Source organism: Lepidochelys kempii, chromosome 2 (assembly GCF_965140285.1).
Source record: "Lepidochelys kempii isolate rLepKem1 chromosome 2, rLepKem1.hap1, whole genome shotgun sequence".
NCBI lineage: Eukaryota > Metazoa > Chordata > Testudines > Cheloniidae > Lepidochelys > Lepidochelys kempii.
The window spans coordinates 3,406,581-3,434,222 of NC_136381.1; the positions used below are offsets into that span (position 1 = coordinate 3,406,581).

At 50.2% G+C, this 27,642-nt stretch overlaps 1 protein-coding gene across 3 annotated transcripts in view; it reads right to left on the minus strand.

Annotated features, from left to right (window-relative positions):
- ARHGAP39 (Rho GTPase activating protein 39) overlaps positions 1-27,642 on the minus strand; it is a 421,649-nt gene that overhangs the window by 6,972 nt on the left and 387,035 nt on the right. For all 3 annotated transcript variants that reach the window (XM_073329927.2, XM_073329928.2, XM_073329926.2), the window contains 3 exons: positions 25,845-26,044; positions 19,782-19,873; positions 2,931-3,100 (listed from right to left, as the gene is read on the minus strand). In XM_073329927.2, coding sequence (XP_073186028.1) covers positions 2,931-3,100; positions 19,782-19,873; positions 25,845-26,044 — 462 coding nt within the window. The remainder of the gene's footprint in view (positions 1-2,930; positions 3,101-19,781; positions 19,874-25,844; positions 26,045-27,642) is intronic.

The window sequence follows — 27,642 nt, forward strand, 5'->3', positions numbered from 1 at the left end:
TTGTATAAGCAGCTGAGCAGGGTGGTTGAGGGGAAAAGACCCAGGAGAGAGGAGCTCTGGGGAGCTCCCTCTCCATGGGAAGGGCGTGAAGGCAGGTCCAGTCACTGGGATTGGCTGTGGCCAGAGAGCAGAGCTACAGGAGCAGGGTCAGCTCCTGTGGTGGGGCCCTAGAGTGGAGAGAGCCTTAGGTAGGCTCTGCAAGGACCAGGGAATGAGACAGATGCCTACAAGGGGCAGAAGGCCATCAGGGAAAAGGCTGGGGTGGTGGTGGTAGTGAAGGACCTTTGGCTTAGAGCTGAACCCCGGAAGGGGACTGAAGTTTTGTCACTTGGCCGGAGGATGGAGCCACAGGAGACCAAGTAAGAGAGTCCAGAGAAGAGACTGGCTGGGGCTGGTCATTATCGCTGAGAAAGTGGCCTCCAGAGGGGGTGTGATGCAAAGTCCCCTGCAATGCTGTGTCCGAGCAGGAGGGAGTTCCCTCGAGGTAGGGATGCATGTTGACAGGGCTCCAATGGGTGATCTCTGGTAGGCTTTTTAGCAGGCGTGTAGGTTCTTTGATTGTTTTAACACATTTTCTCTGTAATGCTTTTAGCTTATGAATAAATGTACTTGCTTAGAAGGAGTTGTAGGATAACTCAGCTGCAGGCAACACCTTATAACTGCAGGCAACACACTGGTCATGGCCATTGCAAAGAAAGCAAGGCACAGGCTCTGGGCTGTTTAGCTGGTCTGGTTTGCTGGGGACATTGCAGTGTAACCCAGGGAGCTGTGTAGCCTTAAAACCCCAGTCAGGAGGGAGTGAGATGCGGATCTCTCACCAAGAGAGGTGATGGCTGGGAGCCAGAAGCCTACAGTGGATGCCCTTGGTGGGCCACGGATGGGGAATGCAGCAGTAGTTGCCCTGAAGTGTGACTATTATTATGAGCTGTGGCTCTGTGTGTAGCTTTGTGTCCAGTGTTGGGCCAGGAAGGACAGGAAATGTGTGTCACTGCTGTAATGTGATGTACACATGGGGTAACATGGAAGGGTAACAATTAGGGCTGTCCATTAATCGCAGTTAACTCACGTGATTAACTCAAAAAAATTAATCCTGATTAAAAAAATTAATCACGATTAATCGCAATTTTAATCTCACAGTTAAATAATAGAATACCAATTGAAATTTATTAAATATTTTGGACATTCTTCTACATTTTCAAATATATTTATTTCAGTTACAACACAGAATACAAAGTGTACACTGCTCACTTTATATTATTTTTATTACAAATATTTGCAATGTAAAAATTATAAACAAAAGAAATAGTATTTTTCAGTTCACCTCATACAAGTACTGTAGTGCAATCTTTTTATTGTGAAAGTGCAACTTACAAATGTAGATTTTTTTTGTTACATAACTGCACTAAAGAACAAAACAATGTAAAACTTTAGAGCCTACAAGTCCACTAAGTCCTACTTCTTGTTCAGCCAATTGCTAAGACAAACAAGTTTTTTTACATTTATGGGAGATAATTCTGCCCACTTCTTATTTACAGTGTCACCTGAAAGTGAGAACAGACATTCACATGGCACTTTTGTAGCTGGAATTGCAAGTTATTTATATGCCAGATATGCTAAACGTTCATATTCCCCTTCATGCTTTGGCCACCACTCCAGAGGACATGCTTCCATGCTGATGACACTCATTAAAAATAATGCGCTAATTAAATTTGTGACTGAACTCCTTGGGGGAGAATTGTATGTCTCCTGCTCTGTGTTTTACCAGCATTCTGCCAGATATTTCATGTTAATAGCAGTCTCAGATGATGTTGTTCCAGCACATGTTGTTCATTTTAAGAATACTTTCACTGCGGATTTCACAAAACGCAAAGAAGGTACCAATGTGAGATTTCTAAAGATAGCTACAGCACTTGGCCCAAGATTTAAGAATCTGAAGTGCCTTTCAAAATTTGCTCAGGATGGGGTGTGGAGCATGCTTTCAGAAGTCTTAAAAGAGCAACACTCTGATGCGGAGACTACAGAACCCGAACCACCAAAAAAGAAAATCAACCTTCTGTTGCTGACAGCTGACTCAGATGATGAAAATGAACATGTGTTGGTCTGAACTACTTTGGATCGATATTGAGCAGAACCCGTTATCAGCATGGCTGCATGTCCTCTGGAATGGTGGTTGAAGCATGAAGGGACATATGAATCTTTAGTGCATCTGGTACATAAATATCTTGCAACGCCGGCTACAACAGTGCCATGAAACCATCTGTTCTCACTTTCTAGTGACATTGTAAACAAGAAGCGGGCAGCATTATCTCCTGCAAATGTAAACAAATTTGTTTGTCTGAGCGACTGGCTGAACAAGAAGTAGGACTGAGTGGACTTGTAGGCTTTACGGTTTCACATTGTTTTATTTTTGAATGTACTTATTTTTTGTACGTAATTCTACATTTGTAAGTTCAACTTTCATGATAAAGAGATTGCTCTACAGTACCTGTATTAGGTAAATTGAAAAATCTATTTCTTTTATTTTTACAGTGCAAATATTTATAATAAAAAATAAATATAAAGTAAGCACCGTACACTTTGTATTCTGTGTTGTAACTGAAATCCATATATTTGAAAATGTGGAAAACATCTAAAAATATTTATACAAATAGTATTTTATTACCTTTTAACAGCATGATTAATTGCATGATTACTCATGATTAATTTTTTTTAATTGCTTGACAGCCCGAGTAACAATATCAGTGAGCTTATCGGTCTTATTTACAGTGGCTGAGTGATACAGTACCAAATCCCCAGAACACAACAAGGGTCAATGCAATAGCGTCCATAAGTGCAGCGAAGCTGGGAGTGAGCTGCGTGACAAGGCAGAGGACTGTATCAACACAGCCACGGGTGAGCCCCCCTGGCTGGAGCCCGCCCCCCTGCCCTACCTGTAGGAAGCGGATGAGGTAGCAGAGCACCGTTTTGTTGATCCTGGGCAAAGAGTGGATGACTGCGATGGCTGCCTCTGGGTTCTCGTAGTGGGTGATGCACTGTTCGTAGAACTCATGGGGAATCAGCGGCTCCTCCAGCTCCCGGTACCAGAGCTTCAGCAATGACGCTGCGGAGAGGAGACAAGTAGCAGAGCTCGTGTTAGGTTAAAAAAGAGAGATGCAGAGCTGAGTGTGCAGGGATGGGGCAGGGTGCTGGGTAGAGTGGGGCAGGGCATGTGGGGGTGTGGGCAGCATGAATGGGGGAGTGCACCAGGCATTGGAAGCCCCGATCCAGCAAATCTGACTTGGGGCAGCTTTGATGTAGCCAGGGTTCTTAGAGAGTTTGGAATGCCAGCTGCGCCCCTGGGGCAATCCAAGCAGCCTAGTCAGTTTCACTCTCTGCTTCTCCCCCACCTAATCCTACGTGGAGGTCTGTCCCGGCATGGCAGTGCCATCATTTCCATGTCCCCAAGGAGCCAGCATCTTGACATGTGGCAGGCGCTCCCATGCCATGTTGATCTCCGACTGACCTTCCCATCAGAGTCACCAACCTGCCTCGGGATTTCAATTGTTCATCTTTCTACGTACAGACTTGAAATCTGACCCACTTGTTCCTTATGGGCCCCTGAGTTCAGGTGAGGTGGGGGGAGGAGATATGGCATTTCTAGGGCCCCTGGGTATGGGGTGAGGCGGGGGAGGGACTGTGGTGTTTCTATCAGATCCCCGAGGAGGACGACAGCTTATCAATGTACAAAGGTCCTTGTAGTTACGGCCATCTGAGGGCACTGGCTCTATCCAATGGATTTCAGCCAAGAAGCCTGTGGCAGCTAATGAGTGAGCCCCAGAGCTCACAGCCACCTTGCCCCAATGTGCAGAGGGCCGGCCGCTAGTCGTCCCTGGCATAAACGCAAAGGTCAGGCATGAAGCGACTGGCCCAAGGCTGAAGGGAGCGTGCTTCCATGGGTGCTGTTTTGGTTCGGTTTAGAGTCCTACACTGGGCACCAACTCGCAGGAAGCGTCGCTGCTTAGAGAGCGATCGATGCTGCACACTTGGGAGAGAGCACGTATCCTTAGCCCATTGGGAGAAGGGTTCTGGGGGAAAGCCACTGCCGGGGACCACAGCAAACAGCTCTTCCAGGAATCTAACCGGCCGTTCGCCCCAATGCTGCTTATATACTTTGTTGCATTTCACTCCCCTTGGAAACTAGGCGGGTCACCTTCCCTTTGGGGGCCAGATCCTCAGATGGAATTGGCAGGAGTCAGTGAACCTCCCCTGATCGACACCAGATGAGGAGTTGGGCTTCTGCTTCTCACCCACACATTCAAGGCTGTTGGGTTTTTGTGATGGCTCCCTATTAGGGGTCATGAGCAAGAACTGAACCCAGGACTTTTAGCGCTAACTCCAGGAGCCTCTGCCACTTGAGCTAAAGGAGCAAGTCCATTAACAGGTAGCAGATTGCACTCCATATGTTTATGGAAATATGCTTATGAGTGTAAATACAATGTAACTGGAATATGCTTTATGCAAAAGGTCTCTTTTAAGGTATCATTACAAAGCTTATAATCTACTGAGTGTGTTCATCCTATTTGTATGAATGTATCATTCTTGTATCTGAAGCTAGAAATATGAAGTATTACTCTGAGGTCCTACCGTAACTATGCAAAGTGTGGGCCATCAATGGTGGCTTGGAATCTTGATGGCTCCCATTAACTAGGACAATTGGTTGTAAATGGCTCTGTTTACTTGCAAGCCTTTCTGTGTCCCTGATGTCATCTGGTACTGGAATCCATCTTAAACCTGGTCCTTTTCCATTTAGAAGGAGGGGTGGGAACGCAGAGAGAGACAAAGGATTCCCTCCATGTGCCAAAGCTATTAAAGGGGGTGGAACAGAACAAAGGGTCCCAGTCATGTGGAATCCCCTGCTTTTCACCTAAGATGCCTGCTGGAACTAACAAGGTCTGAACCAGGGGAAAGGATTGGGCCCAGACTAGGAAGGAGTCTAGTCTGTGAAAGAAGCTTATTTGAACATCTCTGAGGGTGAGATTTACCTGTATTCAGTTTCTTAATGTATTAAGTTAGCCTTGCGTATTTTGATTTATTTTACTTAGTAACTTACTTTATTCTGTCTATGACTACTTGAAACCACTTAAATCCTACTTTTTATACTTAATAAAATCACTTTTGTTTATTAATTAAGCCAGAGTAAGTGATTAATACCTGGGGGAACAAACAGCTGTGCATATTTCTCTATCAGTGTTACAGAGGGCGGACAATTTATGAGTTTACCCTGTATAAGCTTTAAAAATAAAAAAAGATTTATTTAGGGTTTGGATCCCATTGGGAGCTGGGTGTCTGGGTGCTGGAGACAGGAGCACTTGCTAAGATGTTTTCAGTTACGTTTGCAGCTTTGGGGGCGTGGTTCAGACCCTGGGTCTGTGTTGCAGCAGGCTAGTGTGTCTCGCTCAACAAGACAGGGTTCTGGAGGCCCAAGCTGACAGAGAAAACAGGCTCAGAGGTAGTCTAAGCACATCAGGTAACAGTCCCAAGGGGGCTCTATGATCGAACCCGTCACAGCAGTAGGAGGCTCTTATCCAGAACCAAGGGGCTGATTATATTTATGTTTCCCACCACTGACGGTGAGAGGTTTAAATCCAGTAATATTTAACACCTCACCCCCAGGCCCATTTCTATTCCTGTTTCGCTCTGGCAAGCCCACTGTTTCTATAGAGCATACACTTGGTTTGACAGTGCCAGCCCCTCTTCAGCTCACAGACCCAGACCCTCAGTCATGCATCTGCGCTCAGCCAAGTTAGAGAGAGGAGATGGTTCCCAGAGCACTTGCTGATCAATTTCCTGCAACCAGCCCATTGCAGGGCTAACAATGCAGAGCAGCTTTACTGACTCAGAGCGCAGCAATTACAGCCAAGGCAGGTTTCCTGAGGAATCGCTGCAGCTGCAGGAAAACGTCACCCTGGGCATCCCAGGGAGCAGCAATGCACCAGCCAAAGATGGGCACCGGCACAACCAGGTGGATTCTGTAAGTGGTGTGTATCGATGCACAAAGCCCTGGAACTGGGTCACTGAGAGTGCACAGCCTCAGGCCAAGAGGAAGCTGAATGACAGCCAGAGAACAAGAAGCATCCAGCTTATGAGAGACGCAGGGGAAGGAGACAGGTAGAGCCTCTGTGTCAGGGCTCTGGACTGGTCAGGAGTCATGCAATGAACAAAAGAGGCAGCCGTGGAAAAACCCCATGACTCGACCCCATACAGATGCCATGGGCCAGCCCTAACTGGGGCACCAGCAGCACAGATTCATCCTCCTATGCGGGCACCACGGAGAGGGGCAGCTGTGCTGTGAGGGAGTTTGCTACGTCATCACAGAATGAGGATCAGCCAGGGGCAGGGACCCAAATCCATGGGAACCCAAAACCTGCTCGCACAAAAGCAAATGAGAAAAGATGGCGAATGGAAATCCAGTTTCTATTTTGCTTAAAGGGCTGGAATAATCTCCACTGCCTTTCAGCCAGCTCCGCTCACCGCTGGCCGGGCCGGTGCTGGCGTGGGAGACCGCCAAGGAAGTGCACTGGTAAGCAGTATTTGGCAGAACAGCCCTTTGGTCAGTGAGATACATGCTCAAAGAGAGTCTGTAATGTGGCATTCTCCTGCCATGGGAAGAGGAACTGATCAATCACAGAATCATAGAACTGGAAGAGACCTCGAGAGGTCATCTAGTTCAGCCCCCTGCACTCAAGGCAGGACTATTGTCTAGACCATCCCCGACAGGTGTTTGTCCAACCTGCTCTTAAACATCTCCAATGATGGAGATTCCACAGCCTCCAAAGGCAATTTATTCCAATGCTTAACCACCCTGACAGGAAGTTTTTCCTGATGTTCAACCTAACCCTCCCTTGCTGCAATCTGAGCCCATTGCTTCTTGTCCTAGCCTCAGAGGTTAACAAGAACAATTTTTCTCCCTCCTCCTTGTAACAACAATCTTTTATGTACTTGAAAACTGTTATCATGTCCCCTCTCAGTCTTCTCTTCTCCAGACTAAACAAACCCATTTTTTTCAATCTTCCCTCATAGGTCATGTTTTCTAGACCTTTCATCACTTCTCTGGACTTTCTCCAATTTGTCCACATCTTTCCTGAAATGTGGCGCCCAGAACTGGACACAATCCTCCAGTTGAGGCCTAATCAGCGCAGAGTAGAAAGGAAGAATTACTTCTTGTGTCTTCCTTACAATACTCCCGCTAATACAGCACAGAATGATGTTTGCTTTTTTTTGCAACAGTGTTACACTGTTGACTCATATTTAGCTTGTGATCCACTATGACCCCCAGACCCCTTTCCCCAGTACTCCTTCCTAGGGAGTCATTTCCCATTTTGTATGTGTGCAACTGATTGTTCCTTCCTAAGTGGAGCACTTTGCATATGTCCTTATTGAATTTCATCCTATTTACTTCAGACCATTTCTCTAATTTGTCCAGATCATTTTGAATTTGTCCGCGAACTTTATAAGTGTACTCTCTATGCCATTATATAAATCATTGATGAAGATATTGAACAGAACTAGACCCAGAACTGATCCCTGCAGGACCCCACTCGTTATGCCCTTCCAGCATGACTGTGAACCACTGATAACTACTCTCTGCAAATGGTTTTCCAACCAGTTATGCACCCACCTTATCGTAGCTCCATCTAGATTGTATTTCCCCAGTTTGTTTATGAGGTCAGGTGAGACAGTATCAAAAGCCTTACTAAAGTCAAGATACACCACATCTACCATTTCCCCCCATCCACAAGGCTTGTTACCCTGTCAAAGAAAGCTGTCAGCTTGGTTTGACACGATTTGTTCTTGACAAATTCATGCTGACTGTTACTTATCACCTTATTACCTTCTAGGTGTTTGCATATTGATTGCTTAATTATTTGCTCCATTATCTTTCCGGGTACAGAAGTTAAGCTGACTGGTCTGTAATTCCCCGGATTGTCCTTATTTCCCTTTTTATAGATGGGCACTATATTTGCCCTTTTCCAGTCTTCTGGAATGTCTCTGGTCTTCCATGAATTTTCAAAGATAATTGCTAATGGCTCAGATATCTCCTCAGTCAGCTCCTTGAGTATTCTAGGATGCATTTAATCAGGCTCTGGTGATTGAAGACATTTAACTTGTCCAAGTAATTTTTGACTTGTTCTTTCCCTATTTTAGACTCTGATCCTACCTCATTTTCACTGGCATTCACTATGTTAGACATCCAATCACCACCAGTCTTGGTGGAAACCAGAACAAAGAAGTCATTAAACACCCCTGCCATTTCCACATTTTATGTTATTGTCTTTGCCCTGTCATTGAGTAATGGCCCCACTCTGTCCTTGGTCTTCCTCTTGCTTATAATGTATTTGTAGACTATTTTCTTGTTACCCTTTATGTCCCTAGCTAGTTTGATCTCATTTTGTGCCTTGGCCTTTCTAATTTTGTCCCTACATACTTGTGTTATTTGTTTATATTCATCCTTTGTAATTTGACCGAGTTTCCGCTTTTTGTAGGGCTCTTTTTTGAGTTTTAGATCTTTGAAGATCTCCTGGTTAAGCCAATAATAATGTTCTTCTTTCTGAGCTACTCTTTTCTCCCTGGAGAGACAAGCTGTGGGGTTTTTATGGACACAGTTACACACTGGTCCTGCAAACAGATTTAGGATTTACTGGCTAACCCTACTGGGGGAGAAGGCTGGTTGGAAAAACTGTCACAGAAACCTTCCGCTGTCTGCTCCCCACCTACACTCTCTTCCCTGAGAGGCTGCTCCAAAGGGAACTGGCAGGTAAGTGGGCACTCCACAAATCTGGCACTAGAGGGACCATTGTTTGCTGGGAGTCCATCCAGGTGAATCCTTTATAGACAGGAGTCAGGCTACAGTGAACTAAAGGAGGAAGAATCAACCTGTGCTTAAGGCACAACTGGGAGCCAGAAGACCTGAGTTCTAGCCCGGGATCTGCCACAGCATGAGCAGGTTACTTAGAGCCCAATCCTGCCTTTGCCATGGGCTGAATTCCCACTGGAGGGGAAAAATGCTCCCCCTGCAAAGAGCCTGCAGGCTCAGGTCCTGGCTGGTTGCTGCCTCAGTTTCCCCATTTGTCAAATGATACTGACTAGCTCCCGGCAGCGGGTTCATCCCTGGAAAGGAAGGTGCAATGTATCAATGAAAATGCTGGGCTAGGAGTATGAGACCAGTTTGCTTCAAGGGTAAATTCACTCCAGGACCCTGCATGGCAAGAGAGGAGTTTGGTGTCGTTCTTCATTTGATCTTTACATTAATACCCAGCAACTTATAGGTGCAGCTTCTGACCCACTCTGGGCTGCCTGCTGCTGTGGGATGCTGGTACTGGTGCCACGGCCAGTACCTGACAGGACGGGGGTTACACAAAACAGCAGCCACGGGCAAATTTTGCCAAGTGAGGGCTGCATTGGGAATGTCAGGGCCAGACCCCATGTCACATGAACTGTGCCCAGCAGCACTGTACCCAGGCTCCCATGGCCCCAGGCTGGGGTAATTCTTTGTAGAGACATCTGGAAGACACACTGCCCCCTGGAGGCAGTCATGCTCCCTGGCTTCCGAAAGCCAGCAGCCGAGACACCGCGGACTCAGGGCCCCGTAATCACTGCAGCTTACCCGCCACACGGCATCTGCCAGGATGAAATCTCCCTCTCAGTCCCCATCTGACCTTGTCTCAGTGGAGACATGGTGCCAGCATTTGTTCTGTGTGCATGGATGGGCCACCTGATGGCTCAGCAGCCTGCTGATGCAAGTGTGCTGCTCTTTCTCAGCTCTGTGCGCTGTGCCCCTAGGTGTTGGCTGAAAAGATGTGTCAGATTCAGTGCGCAGCCTGGGCATGATGGGGCTGTGACAGGATACACAAGCAGGTCATTGTCTGCAGCAGCAGTACACAGCTCTGTGTGGCTGCTATGAACTGAGGTTCACTAGCATGCAAGGCAAGATGGCCCCATCTTGGGCTGCTGGGTGCCATCTCTTATGGGGTGTTCCCATTAAACAACGGGAGAGCTACAATCGGGATCAACGTGTCCTTCCTGCTGGCTGCGCTACACTGTTAAATGAGCAGCCATCAGTCACTACTGACTGGCATTGCCGGAGCCCATTTACTGGCTAGCAGGGAAACGGACGAAAGTGATGTGATTGATTGTTTATGTGGCACTGAGGATAGCGGGTCTAATCTCTCCGGGAGGCAGGCACCAGGCTGGGGTGGCCAGCTAGGGCCTTAATGATCCAAATCAATAGAACCCAGAACAACGCATCCCTTGCTTGCTGCAAAATGCGTCACATCACACACACGCTAGTGCAGTGCCCAAGTTGTGCATGGGGCTGTGCCTTAGAACAACATATTGCAAGTCTAATCTCAAAGCAACAAAAGCCAGGATGATAGCCGCCGAGACGGAATCTCAAAGCACTTCCCGCACCATTGAAATGCAGCCAGCTCTGGGGTGGAACATGACGGCTGTTAAGAACATTAATCAATGCCATCCAGCATTTCAGGGCAGGAAGTGAAAGAGAATCCTGCACCCAAATGGCAGGGAGGATGTAGGAAGCAGAATGGAATGAAACACTTTGGAATTTGGCCAGGATGGCAGGGTTCACATTCCACTCATGTGAAAATGGTCTTCAGTGAGTACAGAAACGCAGTCTTCACTGTCATACAAACGAACTAAGGCAATGATAGCATTTGCTCTTCAATAGACAGAACACCTTTTAAACATAAATCTCTTTGGAACTCTCTGGATGGGCTTTCGTAGCTATAACATGGTGAGCCGGTGTGACAACTTCTTCTGTGCTGAAGGAGCAAATACACGGAGCTACTTTCTCCAGGACCCTCTGTGCAGCTGGGAGTCAAGAGAAGTAGCTACAAGCAATGTGGGAAGGCTGCCTCCAAGGGACTGAAATAAAAACCAAGGAAACAAAGGATTCCCAGATGACGCCCCTTACCCCACCCGGAGAAAGCCCAGGCATTGCAGGAAGCTATATTTATGACTCAGTAGGGGTCACTCTCCCGTCTTAGTCAGTACAGGCCCCACTGCCCCAGCACAACGCAAGGGGTGCTGTGGTACGGAGAGGTGTGCGTGACTTAGTGTGTGTGTGTGTCCACTTGTGCTCATTTGGCATCCCAGGGCACTGTTCACTAGAGTCATTCGTCCTGGTTCGTGGGAAAACTCTCCCCCGGCAGTGTCAGCTGCACACGGGGTTCTTCACTGTCCCTCCTACACACCATGTGTAGCCTTTTCTGATAGGGAATGTGCTGCCACGCTCATCCCAGAGGTGGCTGCGTTTCAGTGCTATAAGCAGACTCCGTGCACTGCTCGCGATTCCCTCTGGGGTTGGCACACCTTGCGTCTGTCCTACGGAAGCCAGTGTTGTGCAGTCAGTCAGCTCTGGGGAGGGTCCAACATCATGCAGCTGCCTGCTTCTGAGCAGGAGACCTGTGCATGTGGGACAAGCCCCAATCCCTCCACAGAGGTGCCTTTGCTTCCCATCGAGGTTCTGTCCCCAAAACAATCCCTGACTGTGACAGCCCGGCAGCGGGGCAGGAGTCCCCCCAACGTAACTGTTGCTCTGTTCCCCCAGGGGGAGGCCTGACTCCGGGGCGGGCAGACAGCAAGCTCAACACCTAGGCACCTCTTGCACCTATCTGACAGAAACTCTGCTTCGAGGAACCTCTCTTCCACTGGGTTTAGGCAGCCCCAGGCTCCCTGCCAGCCCCACTGCAATCAAAATAAATACGGTCTCGGTTAGACCCACAGACTAACATGGAGCGCTACCAGAGGTGACAAGAGGTGAAACCATGACCCTGATCTCTTGTGTTTGTTACAGATCTGGTAGCACTTCTTACAGCTTAGGGCACGACCCTGGTGTCTCGGACAAATTCTAATGTGGGTGACCGTAACGCACCTCCCTAGATCATCTTCTGCGTTTTCACTTAGACACCGTATTCTTCACTTCCTGTCCTGAAGTGTTATGCAGCCTTGCTGTGAGCTGCTGTGCTCCACCCCAGAGGTGGCTACACTCCAGTGCTGACTGAAATGATTGCCACGTGACCTGTATTGTACCCCCCAAGAGGGATGTGAGGCAGCAATAGATAAAGTGCTTTGAGATCCTGAGGTGGAAGATTCCATAGGAATTAATCCATGATTATTAATTATTATTAATAACGTACCTGGCTCATTCTACAGTTCTGGCATGTGGACAGACCTCAGCAATGTCCATTCCCCCCACCTACCACAGCTTCACAAAGAATTCAGGAAGCAATAAAAATGCTACCAGAGATGTCAGTTCGCTATATTAAAAACTCCCCAACATCCAGTGTCATTAGGCACCGTCTGGAGATGGAAACGTGCCTCCAGGGACAGTGATTTGCCATAGCCTCAGAGCTGGCCTTTCCAGGCCGCAGCTACACAGTGCGGGCAGGTTATCAGGATGCAGGAGAGAACAGGGCGTCCCATCTAGCAGGATGTGGGAGTGCAACTGGACTGCGGTTTGGAGCCTGGCGGATGATTCCTGGCTGCTGACAGTGGATTGATAGTGCGACTGACAGGAAACGCTGGGAGCGGAATCAGGATGTGGGAATAATAAAGAAAATGAGCAGACATCCCTGTAGTTACAGCAAGGGCTGCAGGGAATCCAGGGATGGAGTAAGCGGCTTAGCCAGCAGCCCCACGTAGCTCTGAAAGCTGGTGGGAGCACCGGGCTGGCTGTGCCTGCAAACCTGGAAGACTTCGCTGTGGCCAGCAAGCATCTGGCAAGCTGGAATGGAGGCCCCTCCCATAGATCTCCAAATGGTCAGGAAGGCTGCTTGTTAATGGCTGTCCGGCTGCTAAGAGTGCCTGTACTCACACCAGCTTGTGGTGTGAACCTGTCAACTCTGGTAAGCTAAGTAGGGTCAGGCAGGCTCAGTGCTTGAATTGGAAACATCTAATGGATTCTCAGGTGGTGCTGCTGTGCCTGACAGGACTGTGCTTGGGGTTGGGAGCTCTAGCTGCTGATTGGATGGAAGCCATTTTGGATACCTAAATGGGAAATGCTAAAGAACCTTCCAAACCCCTAGTAACCCCACTGCTGTCAGCTCACCTGCCCCACTGTACAAAGGCACCATGCATCCCCTGTTCAGCCTCAAATGATGCAACTGCCCTGCCCTAAAGTGCACAGTTGTCTCCAAATGAGTCAATGGGCCCCCTTCCCCTTCCATTCAGCAGACCCAGGTGGCTGTACATGTCACTACACCCGTACACCCAGCACTGACATGCAGCCTCCTCTGGGACAGGAGAAGGCTGCTTTGGAGAGAAAAATCATTGTAAATAGCTAGATAAACCCCAGAGGAACCAGCACTTGGGTGTGAAATGTGTCTAGATGTGGCCCCATCAAGGACATGACACCCTCTCCTCTTGAATCCCAGGTGTAACCCTGCTAACATGCAGCAGGGAATCTACCCGGAGGCCACGGTAGGTTCAAATACATGGTGCCTGCTGCTCTCAGCCTGTGGGGTATGATCTCCCTGGTGGGGGGTGGGGGAGTCCCAATCTCCCAGAGTGCTTCACCACACTGATCCACAGTGCATCTGACCCCACCACACTGACCCACTGTAGCCAATTATTTCGAATTTCCTTGTGCAGCGCTGGGCTGGCAGCCCCAACCAGAGAGGACATGTGAAATAATAGCAGCCATGAAACCGACAAGAATGTCAATTCCACTGCTGGTAGGCTCCCTGCTGTGAAATTGAGCCCCTCCCAGCTGTGTTCCCTGTGCAGCTGTCAGTGCCTCACACTATACTAAGGGGGGAAAAGTGTGTGTTGCAAACCTCAATGTATGCAAAACTGTGGACCGTGCAAAGTAAGCGAATGAAAATCAAAACTGCAGTGGAAGCCTCATATTGCAGGATCTGCAATTTCCGCAATATCGCGAATGAAGTAAGGCCTTATTTACCACACTATTTCCACAGGGAAGGGAGAACAACCCCCAGCTGACTGAAGGATGCTAGCTGAAGGAAACTGCTCAGCAGGAGCAGGCTGTAGCTGCTTCTTGCATTGACACCGGGAGCGTGAGAGTGAATGTGAGAGAATGAAGGGGGGGGATAACCTTGCCCAGAGAGAACATGTCCAAACAAGACAGACACCTTAGGGAACAAGAGCGGAAGGGCGCGATCTGGGGCCTACCTCTTCTGAAGATTTATCCATCCATAGAGCTACCTGTCCCTCCAGCCACAGTATCTATACAAAAAGAAAAGGAGTACTTGTGGCACCTCTAAGGTCCCACAAGTCCTCCTTTTCTTTTTGCGAATACAGACTAACATGGCTGCTACTCTGAAACCTGTCAGTATCTATACAGACGTGCTTTAGTCAAACACGAGTTACTGGGCTCAATGTGTGGGGTTATTGGCTGAAATTCTCTGGCCTCTTTCACACTGGAGCTCAGGTTACATGATCTAATAGACCCCTCTGGCTTTGAGCTGTCTGTCTATCCTGCGCTCACCACTGTGGGATCTGGCGCTGTGTCATGGAGCTGCTCGGACGGGTACTGTAATGACCTGAACTGAAGAGCATTTGTAATCATGGACCATTGTGCCGAAAGTCTGGGCTGGGCCGTTTCCCCACCGCTGGCCAGTGGGAGGGCCTGTAGAATCTACCGCAGTGTTAGCTTCTCTGGGATGCTGCAGACTCTGTCAGGATCTGCGTTAACACTCGCCTCCAAGCCTCTCACTCCATTGAACAGAACTCAGGGCAGTCCCATGGCTGGGCGGAAGCGTAGAATGGTGTGGGGGAAGGTGTGCAGCAGTCGCCCAGGTTAGACCTGCCCACATGACTGGGGCACTGGATCTCCCAGCTTCTGTGCCACAGCAAGGCTAGATTTTCATTCTGCAAGGAGGCATGAAGTGCCAGACACCAAACAGCACCCTCCAGCTGCCTGGCCATTTCCCTGATCTGCTGTATTGCTAGGCCCAGCAGAGACAAAAAGCCAACACCCTCCAGCTGCCTGGCCATTTCCCTGAGCTGCTGTATTGCTAGGCCCAGCAGAGACAAAAAGCCAACACCCTCCAGCTGCCTGGCCATTTCCCTGAGCTGCTGTATTGCTAGGCCCAGCAGAGACAAAAAGCCAACACCCTCCAGCTGCCTGGCCATTTCCCTGAGCTGCTGTATTGCTAGGCCCAGCAGAGACAAAAGCCAGCACCCTGCTGCTGCCTGGCTCCTAGCTAGCCACATAAGATAAGGGGACCAGCCTCACCACTACCTCACTGGCAGTAAGCAGACAAGGTTTCCCTGCTTCTCTCTCCTTGGCTCTCTCTCTCCCTTTCTAATGGAGTTGAACCTCTAGATGGATCACCTCAGTCTCATTGCTGATGCAGAGTAAATGTGGCTCTCACTGCAGCTCAGCGCTTGGGGGTGTGCTCTGAGACACCGCGAGAGAGCATAACTTTCCCAGGGGAGCGTTGAATGGGGGTATTCTCTGTGGAAATGGTGTGGAGATACCTGCCATTTGGGCTGGCACATCTCAAAGGCAAAATATTTGCTCATCAGACAACTGTTAGCCAGGGAGCCCTTCCAGGGATGGAGGGGTTAGCTGCACCCAGAGAGAGGCTTAAATGTGTTCACCAGAGGGGTTGAAATTCCTCCCCTTCTGTTAAAAACCGGTGGTGAGGTTAACACTTCTTATCGGAGCAGGATTCCTTGGGCCCTGGGAGCAGCCTGCCTGATGGGATGCCAGGATCCTGGGGAGGGGAAGTATCCAGGACAGCACAGTGACCTGTCAGGTGTACCCCGGGCCCCATCATGGTGGCATCTCATCCCTAATTAGATCACAACAGCAGCTGGTGCTGGTTACACGCAAAGGACACTGGCATTCTAACCTTCGCAGGATCAAAGGCTGATCCCCTTGCAGGTCCCTGCCCCTACAGCATGTTCTTCCTCTCGCCTTCTGCCTCTCCCCGTCACACACGCTCCCTTTGCCCTGCACGCACTCGCTCAGCCTGGGAAATGCTTTCCAGGCCTTGCCAGGGCTGGATTCCCTGCAGAGGGCTCTAACTAAAGCACCAACAGTTCTGCCATCTTTTAGCCCCGCCAACCCATCTCAAGGGAGCTAATGGGCTCCTGAGGACTCATGTAGAACCAGCCCACGTGCACAGGCCAACGTGCTCTTCCATAGTCCCCAAAGAGACCCTGCAGGCCAGAGGAACAGAAAAGCTACAGCCGGCTGCTCTCTGTTATGGCAGGAGATTACCACAGGTAATAGAGCAGAAATCCGCGCTCCTATCCTGCAGGGTTAAATTACCTCTTACTGAACAGAACGAGATGGAGCCACGTGTCCTAGTGGGTTGTAGAGGTTGGACACCCTGGCTAGCGGAGGACATAGGCTTATCCTAGGATGTCTGCTGATGACCCCTGGTGTGTTAAATGGAGAGATTTGGTCTGGCTTATGCATCACTAAGAGCACCACAGAAATCAAAATCCTGTCTAAGATGTTCAGTCCCATCTAGTCCATCCCTGAAGGGGTGAGCATGGGACTTTCCCTACGAGGCTTGGACTGGTCTGCTTTGAAGTGTCTCTAGTGAGGGTGCTCCTACCACTTCTCTGGGACAGTATTCCCCATGCATGGACACTGGCGACTTATTCCTGGCTGGGAGGTTCCTGAGCAAGAATCTGAGCCAGACAGATGCAGCAGCTTCCCAAGGTCACAAAATGAGTGTATGGCTAAACCAGCACTTGAACCTAGTTCCCCTGATTTCCAGCCCCTTGGCTGTATACACAGAGCTAACTGGCCTCCCTTTGCCAGCACTCTGTATTCAACTTTTCCATAGTATTTGAACTCAGTTTGTACCTAGGGTTGCCAATCCTCCCAGTTTGGCCAGGAGTCTCCCGGAATCAGGCTCGATCTGCCAGAGGCCACTGAAGCCCACCCGGAAGATTTCAGAAGATGCTAAAAGTCCGGTGGTGCAGCGGGGCTAAGGCAGGCTCCCTACCTGCCCTGGCTCTGTGCCGCTCCCGGAAGCGGTGACATGTCCGGCAGAGACCCCTAAGAGGAGGCGCGGTCAGGAGGGTCTCTGCATTCTGCCCCCGCCCTGAGCACCGACTCCGCAGATCCCATTGGCCTGGAATTTGGCCTGCACCCAAACTCCCTCCCAGAGCCCACACCCCACACCCCCTCCTGCACTACAACCAGAGCCCACACCCTGCACCCCCTCCTGGAACACAACCCCTTCCCCAGCCCTGAGCCCCCTCCTGCATCCAAACTCCCTTCCAGAGCCTGCACCCCTCACCCCCTACCACACCCCAACCCTCTGCCCCAGCCCTGAGCCCCCTCCTACACAAAAACTTCCTCCCAGAGCCCGCACCCTGCACCCCCTCCTGCACCACAACCCCTTCCCCAGCTCTGAGCCCCCTCCTGCATCCAAACTCCGTTCCAGAGCCTGCACCCCTCACCCCTTCCCACATCCCAACCCCCTACCCCAGCCCAGAGCCCCCTTCTATACCCAAACTCCCTCCCAGAGCCTGCACCCTGCACCCCCTCCCGCACCACAACCTCCTGCTCAAGCCCTGAGCCCCCTTCCACACCCAAACTCCCTCCCAGAACCCGCAACCCTCACCCCCTCCCACACCCCAACCCCCTGCCCCAACCCAGAGCCCCCTCCTGCACCCAAGCTCCCTCCCAGAGCCCGCACCCCACACCCCCTCCCGCACCACAACCAGAGCCCACACCCTGCACCCCCTCCCGCACCACAACCCCCTGCCCCAGCCCTGAGCCCCCTCCCTCACCCAAACTCCCTGCCCCAGGCTCAGCCTGCAGCCCCCTCCCACACTCTGAACCCCTTGGTTCCACCGCCCAGCCCAGAGCCCACACCCCATCCCGCACCTCAACCCCCTACCCCGGCCCAGTGAAAGTGAGTGAGGGTGGCGGAGAGCGAGTGACGGGGGGGACTGGAGTGAGCGGGGGGCAAGGCCTCAGAGAAGTGGCGGGGCAGGGGTGTGACCTTGGGAAGGGGCGAGGTAGGGAGTGAAACAAGGGTGTTTGAGTTTGTGTGATTAGACAGTTGGCAACTCTATACCTGCAGCACACAGCTTGATAACCCTTATCTTGGACAATCTTGTTAGTGGGAACTGAAACTGCTACCCGTGTTCATACAAACAGCTAGCTCTTTGAAACACTGAGGGCTGGATTCTGCCCTCATTACTCATTCTGAGAAGCACTTTATTCCATGAGCAGCCCTGTGTGGTACTATGCAGTGTGAGTCAGCGAGACAGAATCTGTCCCTAAGCCATCTGTCTTTATATCCTGCAGCAGTGAGTTCCACAGGCTGCCTATGTGCTTCCTTTATCCATTCTAAACGTGTGGCCATCTCACTGAGCACTCCCTGGTTCTTGTGCCACAAGATGGGGTATGTAGAAGACTGATCCATCTTCTCTCTGCTTTGTGATTTCATAGCCCTCCTCTCACTCTCCACTCTCCAAACTAATATGCCCCAGATCTCACCTGTGATGCACAAGGTCACTTGAGTTTATGAGCAGACTGTGTGTCTCTCAATGTTTTTTTGAATGAGATCCCCTTATGGGATCCCACATCTCTATTACCAGCCGCCCTTGCTGGGCTTTTTGCTATCTCTGCTGTGTCCTGTTGGAGATGGGACAATGAGGTTGTTACAGCAGATTTAGAGAATGGCCATTGTCCTACTTCTTTATTGTTCTTCATCCTATTGTTAATACAACTGAACCTCTTCTTGGCCTTACTGACTATGAGGAACGGTGATCAGACTCCTTCCCTGAGATGCTTTGCTATGTTTTGGGTATGCGGGAAATTAATTATCCTCCTACACAGGCTGGGTCAGTGTCCACCCTACTCTTGCTGGCTCCGCTGGCCCCAGCCTACCATATGAGAGGTTAGGACTGATCCCATGTTACTAGTTTTCCCTTGCAGATGCTCCCACCGTGAGCTCCATGCTCCTGCTGCTCTGTGTCCTGGAGAGGGATTAGGCAGAGAGCTGATGCTCAGCAGACTGGGCTGGCGGATTATACAGCTGGAATCAACGGGAAGGCTTTAAATACTGATATGCTCGGCCGCTCAGCTGTGATTAACAAGCCAGCAACTGTTGGTGAGCCCGACCTCCGCCACGCAGCCGCCTCAGTGCAGCATGGACACTTGTTCTAAAATGTTAATCCTGACATGAGAGAGCTGGTGCATGCTCTGGCATCTGCGTGGCCCCGGGGGCAGCCAGGCTCCAAGAAGGGAGGGATGGATGTGCTGTATTCAGTGGTGTACCCTTACCTGAGGCCAGGGCCCCTGTGGCCCAGCTCCAGTCCCAGACGATGGGGCTCCCGTTGCGTCCTACAGCCAGACAGCTCACACTGTTGGGGAGGGCTCTCCTCTCCTGTGTTTATGCCTTGGGGATCCTTGGAGCTGGTGCTTACCTGGCTGGGCCACATGTACTGGGCTTCCCCCGTAGGGTTCCTGCATGCTCAGCTCTTCCCCTGGTGCTCAGACCAGGTTGCTCTTCTTCTCCAATCCCCTCTGCCACACCAGACCTTAGCATTGTCCTTTCTCTCCTCATCTCCCTCCCCAGCTTATGCCCAGTGCCTGAAGTGGGCTCCCACCCCCCATTCCCAAGGCCTGCTCTCGGACTCTACTCTCACTCTCTCCCTTGTCCAGGGCCCCACCCCAGGCTTGGCTGGCTTCACCCCCACAAAGCTGAGAGCCAGGACTCACTCCCCACTTCCCCTTGCACCAGGATTCCATGTGTGAAGGGAGGGGGGTCAGGAACCCTTACCAGGAACATGAGGGTCTTCCAAGCCGGTGGGGATTTTCCACTGATCGACCTGCAGCTTGAGGGCGTTGACCTCGTCGATATCTCCAGGCACTCTGTGCAGAAAAGAAATGTCCACAGATTTCAGACTCGGTCCACCTGGATGCTGACAACTGGATGCTGAAGGCCAGTTACTTTGGCTGAGGCCAGAGTCCCTGTTATAGACAGAGTCTGGAGAAACACTTAGATACCTCAACGATGAGCACTTTAAACATACTGCCTGCCTGAGTCTGCAGAGAGACTGAAACAATAGCTGAGAGGGGGGAATACTACCTTCGTCAGATTAATGGTATGTTAACTCTTAAACCTAATGATGACAACACTCCACTTTTCAAACATACAGACCAGAGGCTGCCCACGTGGAAAAGTGTGCACAAAGGTGAGCATCTCACATGCATTATAATGGTGCCTGGCCATATAAAATTTGTGATTGAATACACATGGCTATTTAGATGCCTCACTACTATCTACATGTGTATTGTGCTTGGATACTGTGGTTGCAGGAGCTGTGAAAGTACCTTGTATAGCTCACTACTGTCTGCACAGATTTGCCCTAGGACTCCTGTTCCTCCAGCCTGGGAATACATGCTACTAACTGGCAGCATTAACTATTTCCCTGCTGGTCACTTGAGCACAGCCATCCAGCTCTTTGGGGGCTATTGCTGGATCTTACAGAAGCTTACAAGAAGTGGAAGATTGGACAAATGACCAGGGAAGAGTATAAAAATATTGCTAGGGAATGCAGGAGTGAAATTAGGAAGGCCAAATCACACCTGGAGCTGCAGCTAGCAAGAGATGTTAAGAGTAACAAGAAGGGTTTATTCAGGTATGTTAGCAACAAGAAGAAAGTCAAGGAAAGTGTGGGCCCCTTACTGAATGAGGGAGGCAACCTAGTGACAGAGGATGTGGAAAAAGCTAATGTACTCAATGCTTTTTTTGCCTCTGTCTTCATGAACAAGGTCAGCTCCCAGACTACTGCACTGGGCAGCACAGCATGGGGAGGAGGTGACCAGCCCTCTGTGGAGAAAGAAGTGGTTCGTGACTATTTAGAAAAGCTGGATGTGCACAAGTCTATGGGGCCAGATGCGCTGCACCCGAGAGTGCTAAAGGAGTTGGCGGATGTGATTGCGGAGTCAATGGCCATTATCTTTGAAAACTCATGGCGATCGGGGGAAGTCCCGGACGACTGGAAAAAGGCTAATGTAGTGCCCATCTTTTAAAAAGGGAAGAAGGAGGATCCGGGGAACTACAGGACAGTCAGCCTCACCTCAGTCCCTGGAAAAATCATGGAGCAGGTCCTCAAGGAATCAATTCTGAAGCACTTAGAGGACAGGAAAGTGATCAGGAACAGTCAGCATGGATTCACCAAGGGAAAGTCATGCCTGACTAATCTAATTGCCTTCTATGATGAGATAACTGGCTCTGTGGATGAGGGGAAAGCGGTGGACGTGTTGTTCCCTAACTTTAGCAAAGCTTTTGACACGATCTCCCACAGTATTCTTGCCAGCAAGTTAAAGAAGTGTGGGCTGGATGAATGGACTATAAGGTGGATAGAAAGTTGGCTGGATTGTCAGGCTCAACGGGTAGTGATCAATGGCTCCATGTCTAGTTGGCAGCCGGTATCAAGTGGAGTGCACCAAGGGTCGGTCCTGGGGCCGGTTTTGTTCATAAATGATCTGGAGGATGGCGTGGATTGCATCCTCAGCAAGTTTACAGATGACACTAAACTGGGAGGAGAGGTAGATACGCTGGAGGGTAGGGATAGGATACAGAGGGCCCTAGACAAATTAGAGGATTGGGCCAAAAGAAATCTGATGAGGTTCAACAAGGACAAGTGCAGAGTCCTGCACTTAGGACGGAAGAATCTAATGCACCGCTACAGACTAGGGACCGAATGGCTCGGCAGCAGTTCTGCAGAAAAGGACCTAGGGGTTACAGTGGATGAGAAGCTGGATATGAGTCAACAGTGTGCCCTTGTTGCCAAGAAGGCCAATGGCATTTTGGGATGTATAAGTAGGGGCATTGCCAGCAGATCGAGGGACGTGATCGTTCCCCTATATTCTACATTGGTGAGGCCTCATCTGGAGTACTGTGTCCAGTTTTGGGCCCCAAACTACAAGAAGGATGTGGATAAATTGGAAAACTTCCAGCGGAGGGCAACAAAAATGATTTGGGGTCTGGAACACATGACTTGTGAGGAGAGGCTGAGGGAACTGGGATTGTTTAGTCTGCGGAAGAGAAGAATGAGGGGGGATTAGATAGCTGCTTTCAACTACCTGAAAGGGGGTTCCAAAGAGGATGGATCTAGACTGTTCTCAGTGGTAGCTGATGACAGAACAAGGACTAATGGTCTTAAGTTGCAGTGGGGGAGGTTTAGGTTGGATATTAGGAAAAACTTTTTCACTAGGAGGGTGGTGAAACACTGGAATGCGTTACCTAGGGAGGTGGTGGAATCTCCTTCCTTAGATATTTTTAAGGTCAGGCTTGACAAAGCCCTGGCTGGGATGATTTAGTTGGGAATTGGTTCTGCTTTGAGCAGGGGGTTGGACTAGATGACCTCCTGAGGTCCCTTCCAACCCTGATATTCTATGATTCTATGATCTTGGGCATGTGGGTGGGGTTTGGGATTGTGGGAGGAGCTTGAGTAGACGGTCACTGCTATGTACCTGTGATGCACTGGACCTCAAAGTAGCACCCTGTAACCCCCACATTAATATGGTTGTGATATTTCTTACAGAGCATGCCATGTAAGACACCATATGAAAGACCATGATCTGCTGAAACTCATTGTTCTATCAAAATCTGTATATCGTTAGTGTGTATGAAGTGATGAGAGTTTGTTGCATGGTTGTTATTGAAATAGGTTGTGAGTTTGGGAGATGCCCACTCCTAGCTCTCCAGTGGCAACAAAAGAGGTGACCCACATGCAAATGAGCACTAAGCGACCAGCACAAGTCATGGACCAGCAGGGCAATTGTAAACAAGAGATTTACAATTCTGTAAGAGACAGTTGCACAAGTACCACACAATGAGGATTCCTCAACTCTGTGACTCAGCCATCCCCACCAGGACACGTTTGGGCCAGTATCTTCCCTTGGCCATGAATTGAGAGTATAAAACAGGGACAGCGGCATCATGAGACCCACCTCTCTCCTCCCTCACCTACGCTGAAGGCAACAAGAATGGTGGGTAGACAAAGACTTTGAACTGAGGAGGAAGGAAATTCAGCCTGTGTATATAACCTGCCTGCGACATCCAGTGGGGTGAGAAAAGCTGTTTGATCCAAATCTTGCTTAGTCTAATAGAGTTTAGGATTTAGACTGTGATTTTACTTTTATTTCTCAGGTAACTAGCTCTGACCCTTATGCCTACCACTTATAATCACTTATAAAGCTATCTTTCTGTAGGTAATAAACTTATTTTAATGTTTTATCTTTACCAGTGGGTTCACCAGTGCTTGGGGAATCTGCTCAGATTACAAAGGCTGGTGCGTGTCCACTATCCTTTGACGAAGTGGCAAACTAATTAATGAGCTTGCATTGTTCAAGAGAAGATCTTGAGCAGTATAAGATGGTACATTTCTGGGGTGCAAGGCTAGAGGCTGGGGGGATTCGCTGGTGTTTCCCTGTGGATGGTTCATGAGTGGCTTGGAGAGCATTCATGCAGTTTAGCTGGGTCTGTCTCTGCATGCTGGAGGCTGAGGGATAACAGCACCTGGAGGGGTTTCCTGCTTGTCATTAGCAAAGCATTGGGACCACTGTGCCCCCAGGCTGCAGAGTTCAGGGGGCACAGTGATCCCACAGTTCCAGGTTGTACCCTGGGGATCCCGTCACTGTACCCCCTGCACAACTTGACTCCTCTCTCTGAGCACCGGGGTAGCGGAGCTGAGCCTGTGCGGGAGGCTGTGTAAGCTTGGGACAGAGTAACCAGCTGAGACCTTGCTTACCAGAGGCAGTTGCCAGGTGTGGAGTCGGGGAGACAGACACGATACATTGTAATAGACAGGTACATTTCCCTGCAGCAGCAGACATCATGCTGAGCCCATGGGGCGGGGAAGGGCCGCGTGTGGCTCAGCAGCGACCCCTCTGGCCAGGTGAGGAGTGACATTACTGAGCACTGTGCATAGGACGATCCCTTCAGGCTACAAACAAGAGAAACCCTTGGGGGATGCTCTTGGCCTCAAATGGGATGTGAATGAGCAACTGCAAGTGAAGATGTCCCACAGTCCAGCGGCCAGGAAAGAGCCGTGACTAACACAAGGCAGGTCTGATAGTCCTGGTGAAATTCACTCCCCTCCCCCCTCCCAAAGGCTGCAGCAGAGGATCCAGCACACAGCAGCACGTAGTTATTGCCATCACTGCCTGGGTTTTCAGCACCTCTGGTCATTGCCACCCAGCGGTGGCTCAGCCTCAGGTCATGACACAGGGAAACTTTCCCAGCCCAGTATGGCTCTGGATTCACACACCAAGGAGCTGCTCTCAGGTCACCTTCTTGGGAATGGCAGGCTGAGCCGCACTTGGGGTGGCTGCCAGTCCCCTTCCTGTGTCTGGAGGGAGTCAAGAGATAAAGCTACCTGAGAAAAACCCACCAGGAAGGAATGTCTGTCATTTCCAGGGAAAGGCAAGCTGCAAATCCAGAGAGGCCCTGGCCAGCCGTGGGGTAACAATCCATGTTTGGGAGCTGAAGAACAAGGTCAGTGGGGTGTGGATTTTCTGAGTCCTGGGTTCTCCTGGGATGAGTGCAGAGGGGTAGGAAGTGGCCTGGTCAAGCTCTTACTGGGAGCTGGAAGGGAGCAAGGAGAAATACTTTGCTAGGCAGCATGCATGCAGGCTGCACTTCACTCAGTCTAGGGCTATCTCAAGAGACAGGCCAGAGGCACTGAGCTGGGATGCAGATCCAGAGGGGCGGGTGTTGGGTTGGCCCATTTGGGAGAGAGGCTGGCCTCAGACTCAAGTCTGGTTGTGACCTTCCCCAGAATTCAGGGGGTTAGTGTCTGGGAGTTTGGTTCGGTCCATTGCAGCAACCGGGGACGCCAACCATTTAGAACCAGACAGGCGTTAACCGCACTTTGGGGGTGTTCTGTCCACAGGGATACACTGTGGCTTACAGCTAGCCCAGACCACCTGGGAGAACACACTGTTCTCCCCTCAGCAGCACCCCCACACTGCAGAACCCCAAGAAAGGGGAGGAGCTGGGTGGCCTGTGAAATCAGAGGGGATCCTCTGTATCTCCTATGCCCTGGTGCCCTTTCTACTGCATGGTCCCAGAGGAGAGGCCCGATGGAAACGTACTGTTCATGATCACGCTTTGTCACTGACAAGAGAGGGCCCCACTGCTAAGGCACGGCACTAGGCAGACAGTGGGAGAGCAGGAACAGTGCCCTTGCACACAGGATGTGTTACAGATATCACAGCTAAATCTTGTTCAAAACAATGACAACTGGTGAACGACAGAGTTCCTGGATGGAAGCGCTGGAGCCTAGATAATGTGGTGACAGGCAATATAAAAAAAGGAAACAAGGGAGAGAGAGAAAGTACCCTGGGCTCAGACCATGCCATCGATCGCAAAGGTTTCTTCTCCGAGGCTCTGGCCTGGGCCAGGCTGGGAGGGGAGATGAGCAACTAGCAACAGTCCTCCCTTGGTCGTTGCTTCTCTAGTCTGCTCAGAGACAGCCAGACCCAGTGCTGTCGTCTGGCTTTGGAAGTGTTATGTCGCCCCTTAGAGAATGCTCTAACTGCCTGCTCCACAAGGTCACACTGCGAGGCAGAAGTGGCCACAGCACAAGCCACAGTGCTCCACAATGCAATCTGTGGCTATCCTCACCCTTAGCAGAGGTGCTGCTAAGAAAGACTACATGTCCCAGCATGCAACACTCCCTTCTAAGACCCCTGCTGGGCCCTCATGGACCACACTGCCCTATTACAGAAGCATCCAGCTGCATCTTCTCCATTGGAAGTGAATGCCTGGTGTGCAACTCCCTGAGAGCTGGCCTGTGCAAGAAGGGTCAGAGTCACAAGGCAGCATTACCTGAAGATGCCCTCGGTCTGGTCTCCATTCAGCGCCAGCACTTCCTCAGACAGTCTGGTTTGCACCCAGGGGAGCTGCCGATCTGGGTACCTCTCCTTCTGCATGTTCATGATCTCCTGCAGGGAGCTCCCAAACATGGAGGGGCTGAACACTGCGTTCTTTGCATGCCGGATCTCCTCAATATTCGGCTTCTTCAGGCCCTGCAAGAGATGGAACCAAGACAAACGTGAAGGCCCAGAGATACATGCACAGTCGTTACTCAAGTAGCAAGTCAAAACCAATTTACACCCTGCTCCAACGCCTGGCCCGGCCCGAGAGAGCTGCCAAATTCCATGTTCCTGCCATTTTCCCACCATGCGTTCAAAAAAAAAGGTCACATCTTTGGAGCAAGAATATTTTCTCCAACCTTCCTTAGTCTTGAAAATGGCAGAACCATTTGGGCTCAAATCTTACAAAAATAAATAAATAAATAAATAAAAAGTGGTCCTGGATAGTGTCCAAGGCCTGTTGTAGCCAGACAGGGGAAAGTCTTCAGTCCGCTGTGCACAGCCCCTTGGAATGGAAAGTCTTGTGCCACAGTAACGAGAGGTGTGGCTCTGAGGTCTCCTAGAAACAAGTCCCGTAACAGCAGCAACAGAAGCCCTTGGCACTGCTCTAGCATGCTCTCCATACATCCCATAGCACTTTACAGAGGAGGGGAAGGATCCTTAATCCCAGAGCTGGGGAAACCAAGGCACAGAGCGGGGAAGGTCCACACTTTCAGACTTAGACTCTGATTTGGGGTGCCTGATTTCCCAACGTTTTGAGCACCCAGAACTTCCACTGAAGTTCAATGCAAACTACTGAATACGAGGCTGCTCTCAGCTGGCTACCTAAGCACAGAGGGAGAGGCCTCACTTTCATCACCCGAGTCTGATCACTTTGGCCTACACACACAAAGCTGACTCAGAGATTGATGGAGGCTCGAACTTCCCGAGCTCCGTATTGTTTCATATTCTCTGTGTATATATAAAGCCTGCTGCAGTTTCCACGATATGCATCTGAGGAAGTGAGCTGTAGCTCACGAAAGCTTATGCTCTAATAAATTGGTTAGTCTCTAAGGTGCCACAAGTCCTCCTTTTCTTTTTGCGAATACAGACTAACACGGCTGTTACTCTGAAACCTGGGTTTAGAACGGGTATCTCAAACTCAAATCACCACGAGGGCCACATGAGGACTAGTACATTGGCCCAAGGGCCGCATCACTGACACCTTTTCATACAATGATACAAAAGTATAGTCAAAAATAGGACTCTTTTTTATTTTTAGATCATTGAAGATCTCCTGGTTAAGCCAGGGTGGTCTCTTGCCAGACTTCCGATCTTTGCTACACAGTGGGATAGTTTCCTCTTGTACCCTTAATAATGTATCTTTGAAAAAACTATTTATGCACTTTCGGTGGAGGGGGAGCAGTCTAGTGGCCAGAGCACAGGACTGGGAGTGAGGGGCCTCCTCCTGGTTCTGGCAATGACTCTCTCTGTATGACCAGTTGCATGGAGGGTCTCTGAGTGCTTCACAAACCTTAAACAATTAAGCTTCACACACAGCTTGAGAGAGAGGGGATCTCTTACTCCCTGTCTCGGAGACCCCCAGGGGCAGCAGCAGAGTCGGGAATAGAGGCCAGCTCTCCAGACTCCAGATACAGGTTTTAGCCACAGGCTCATCATTCTGGCCAAGCCTCCCAGGGTGAAGGTCTGGTTTGGGGATCTGCTGCTTCTTCTCATGGTTCCCTTTGTCTCCCGTTTCACCATGGTGGCCT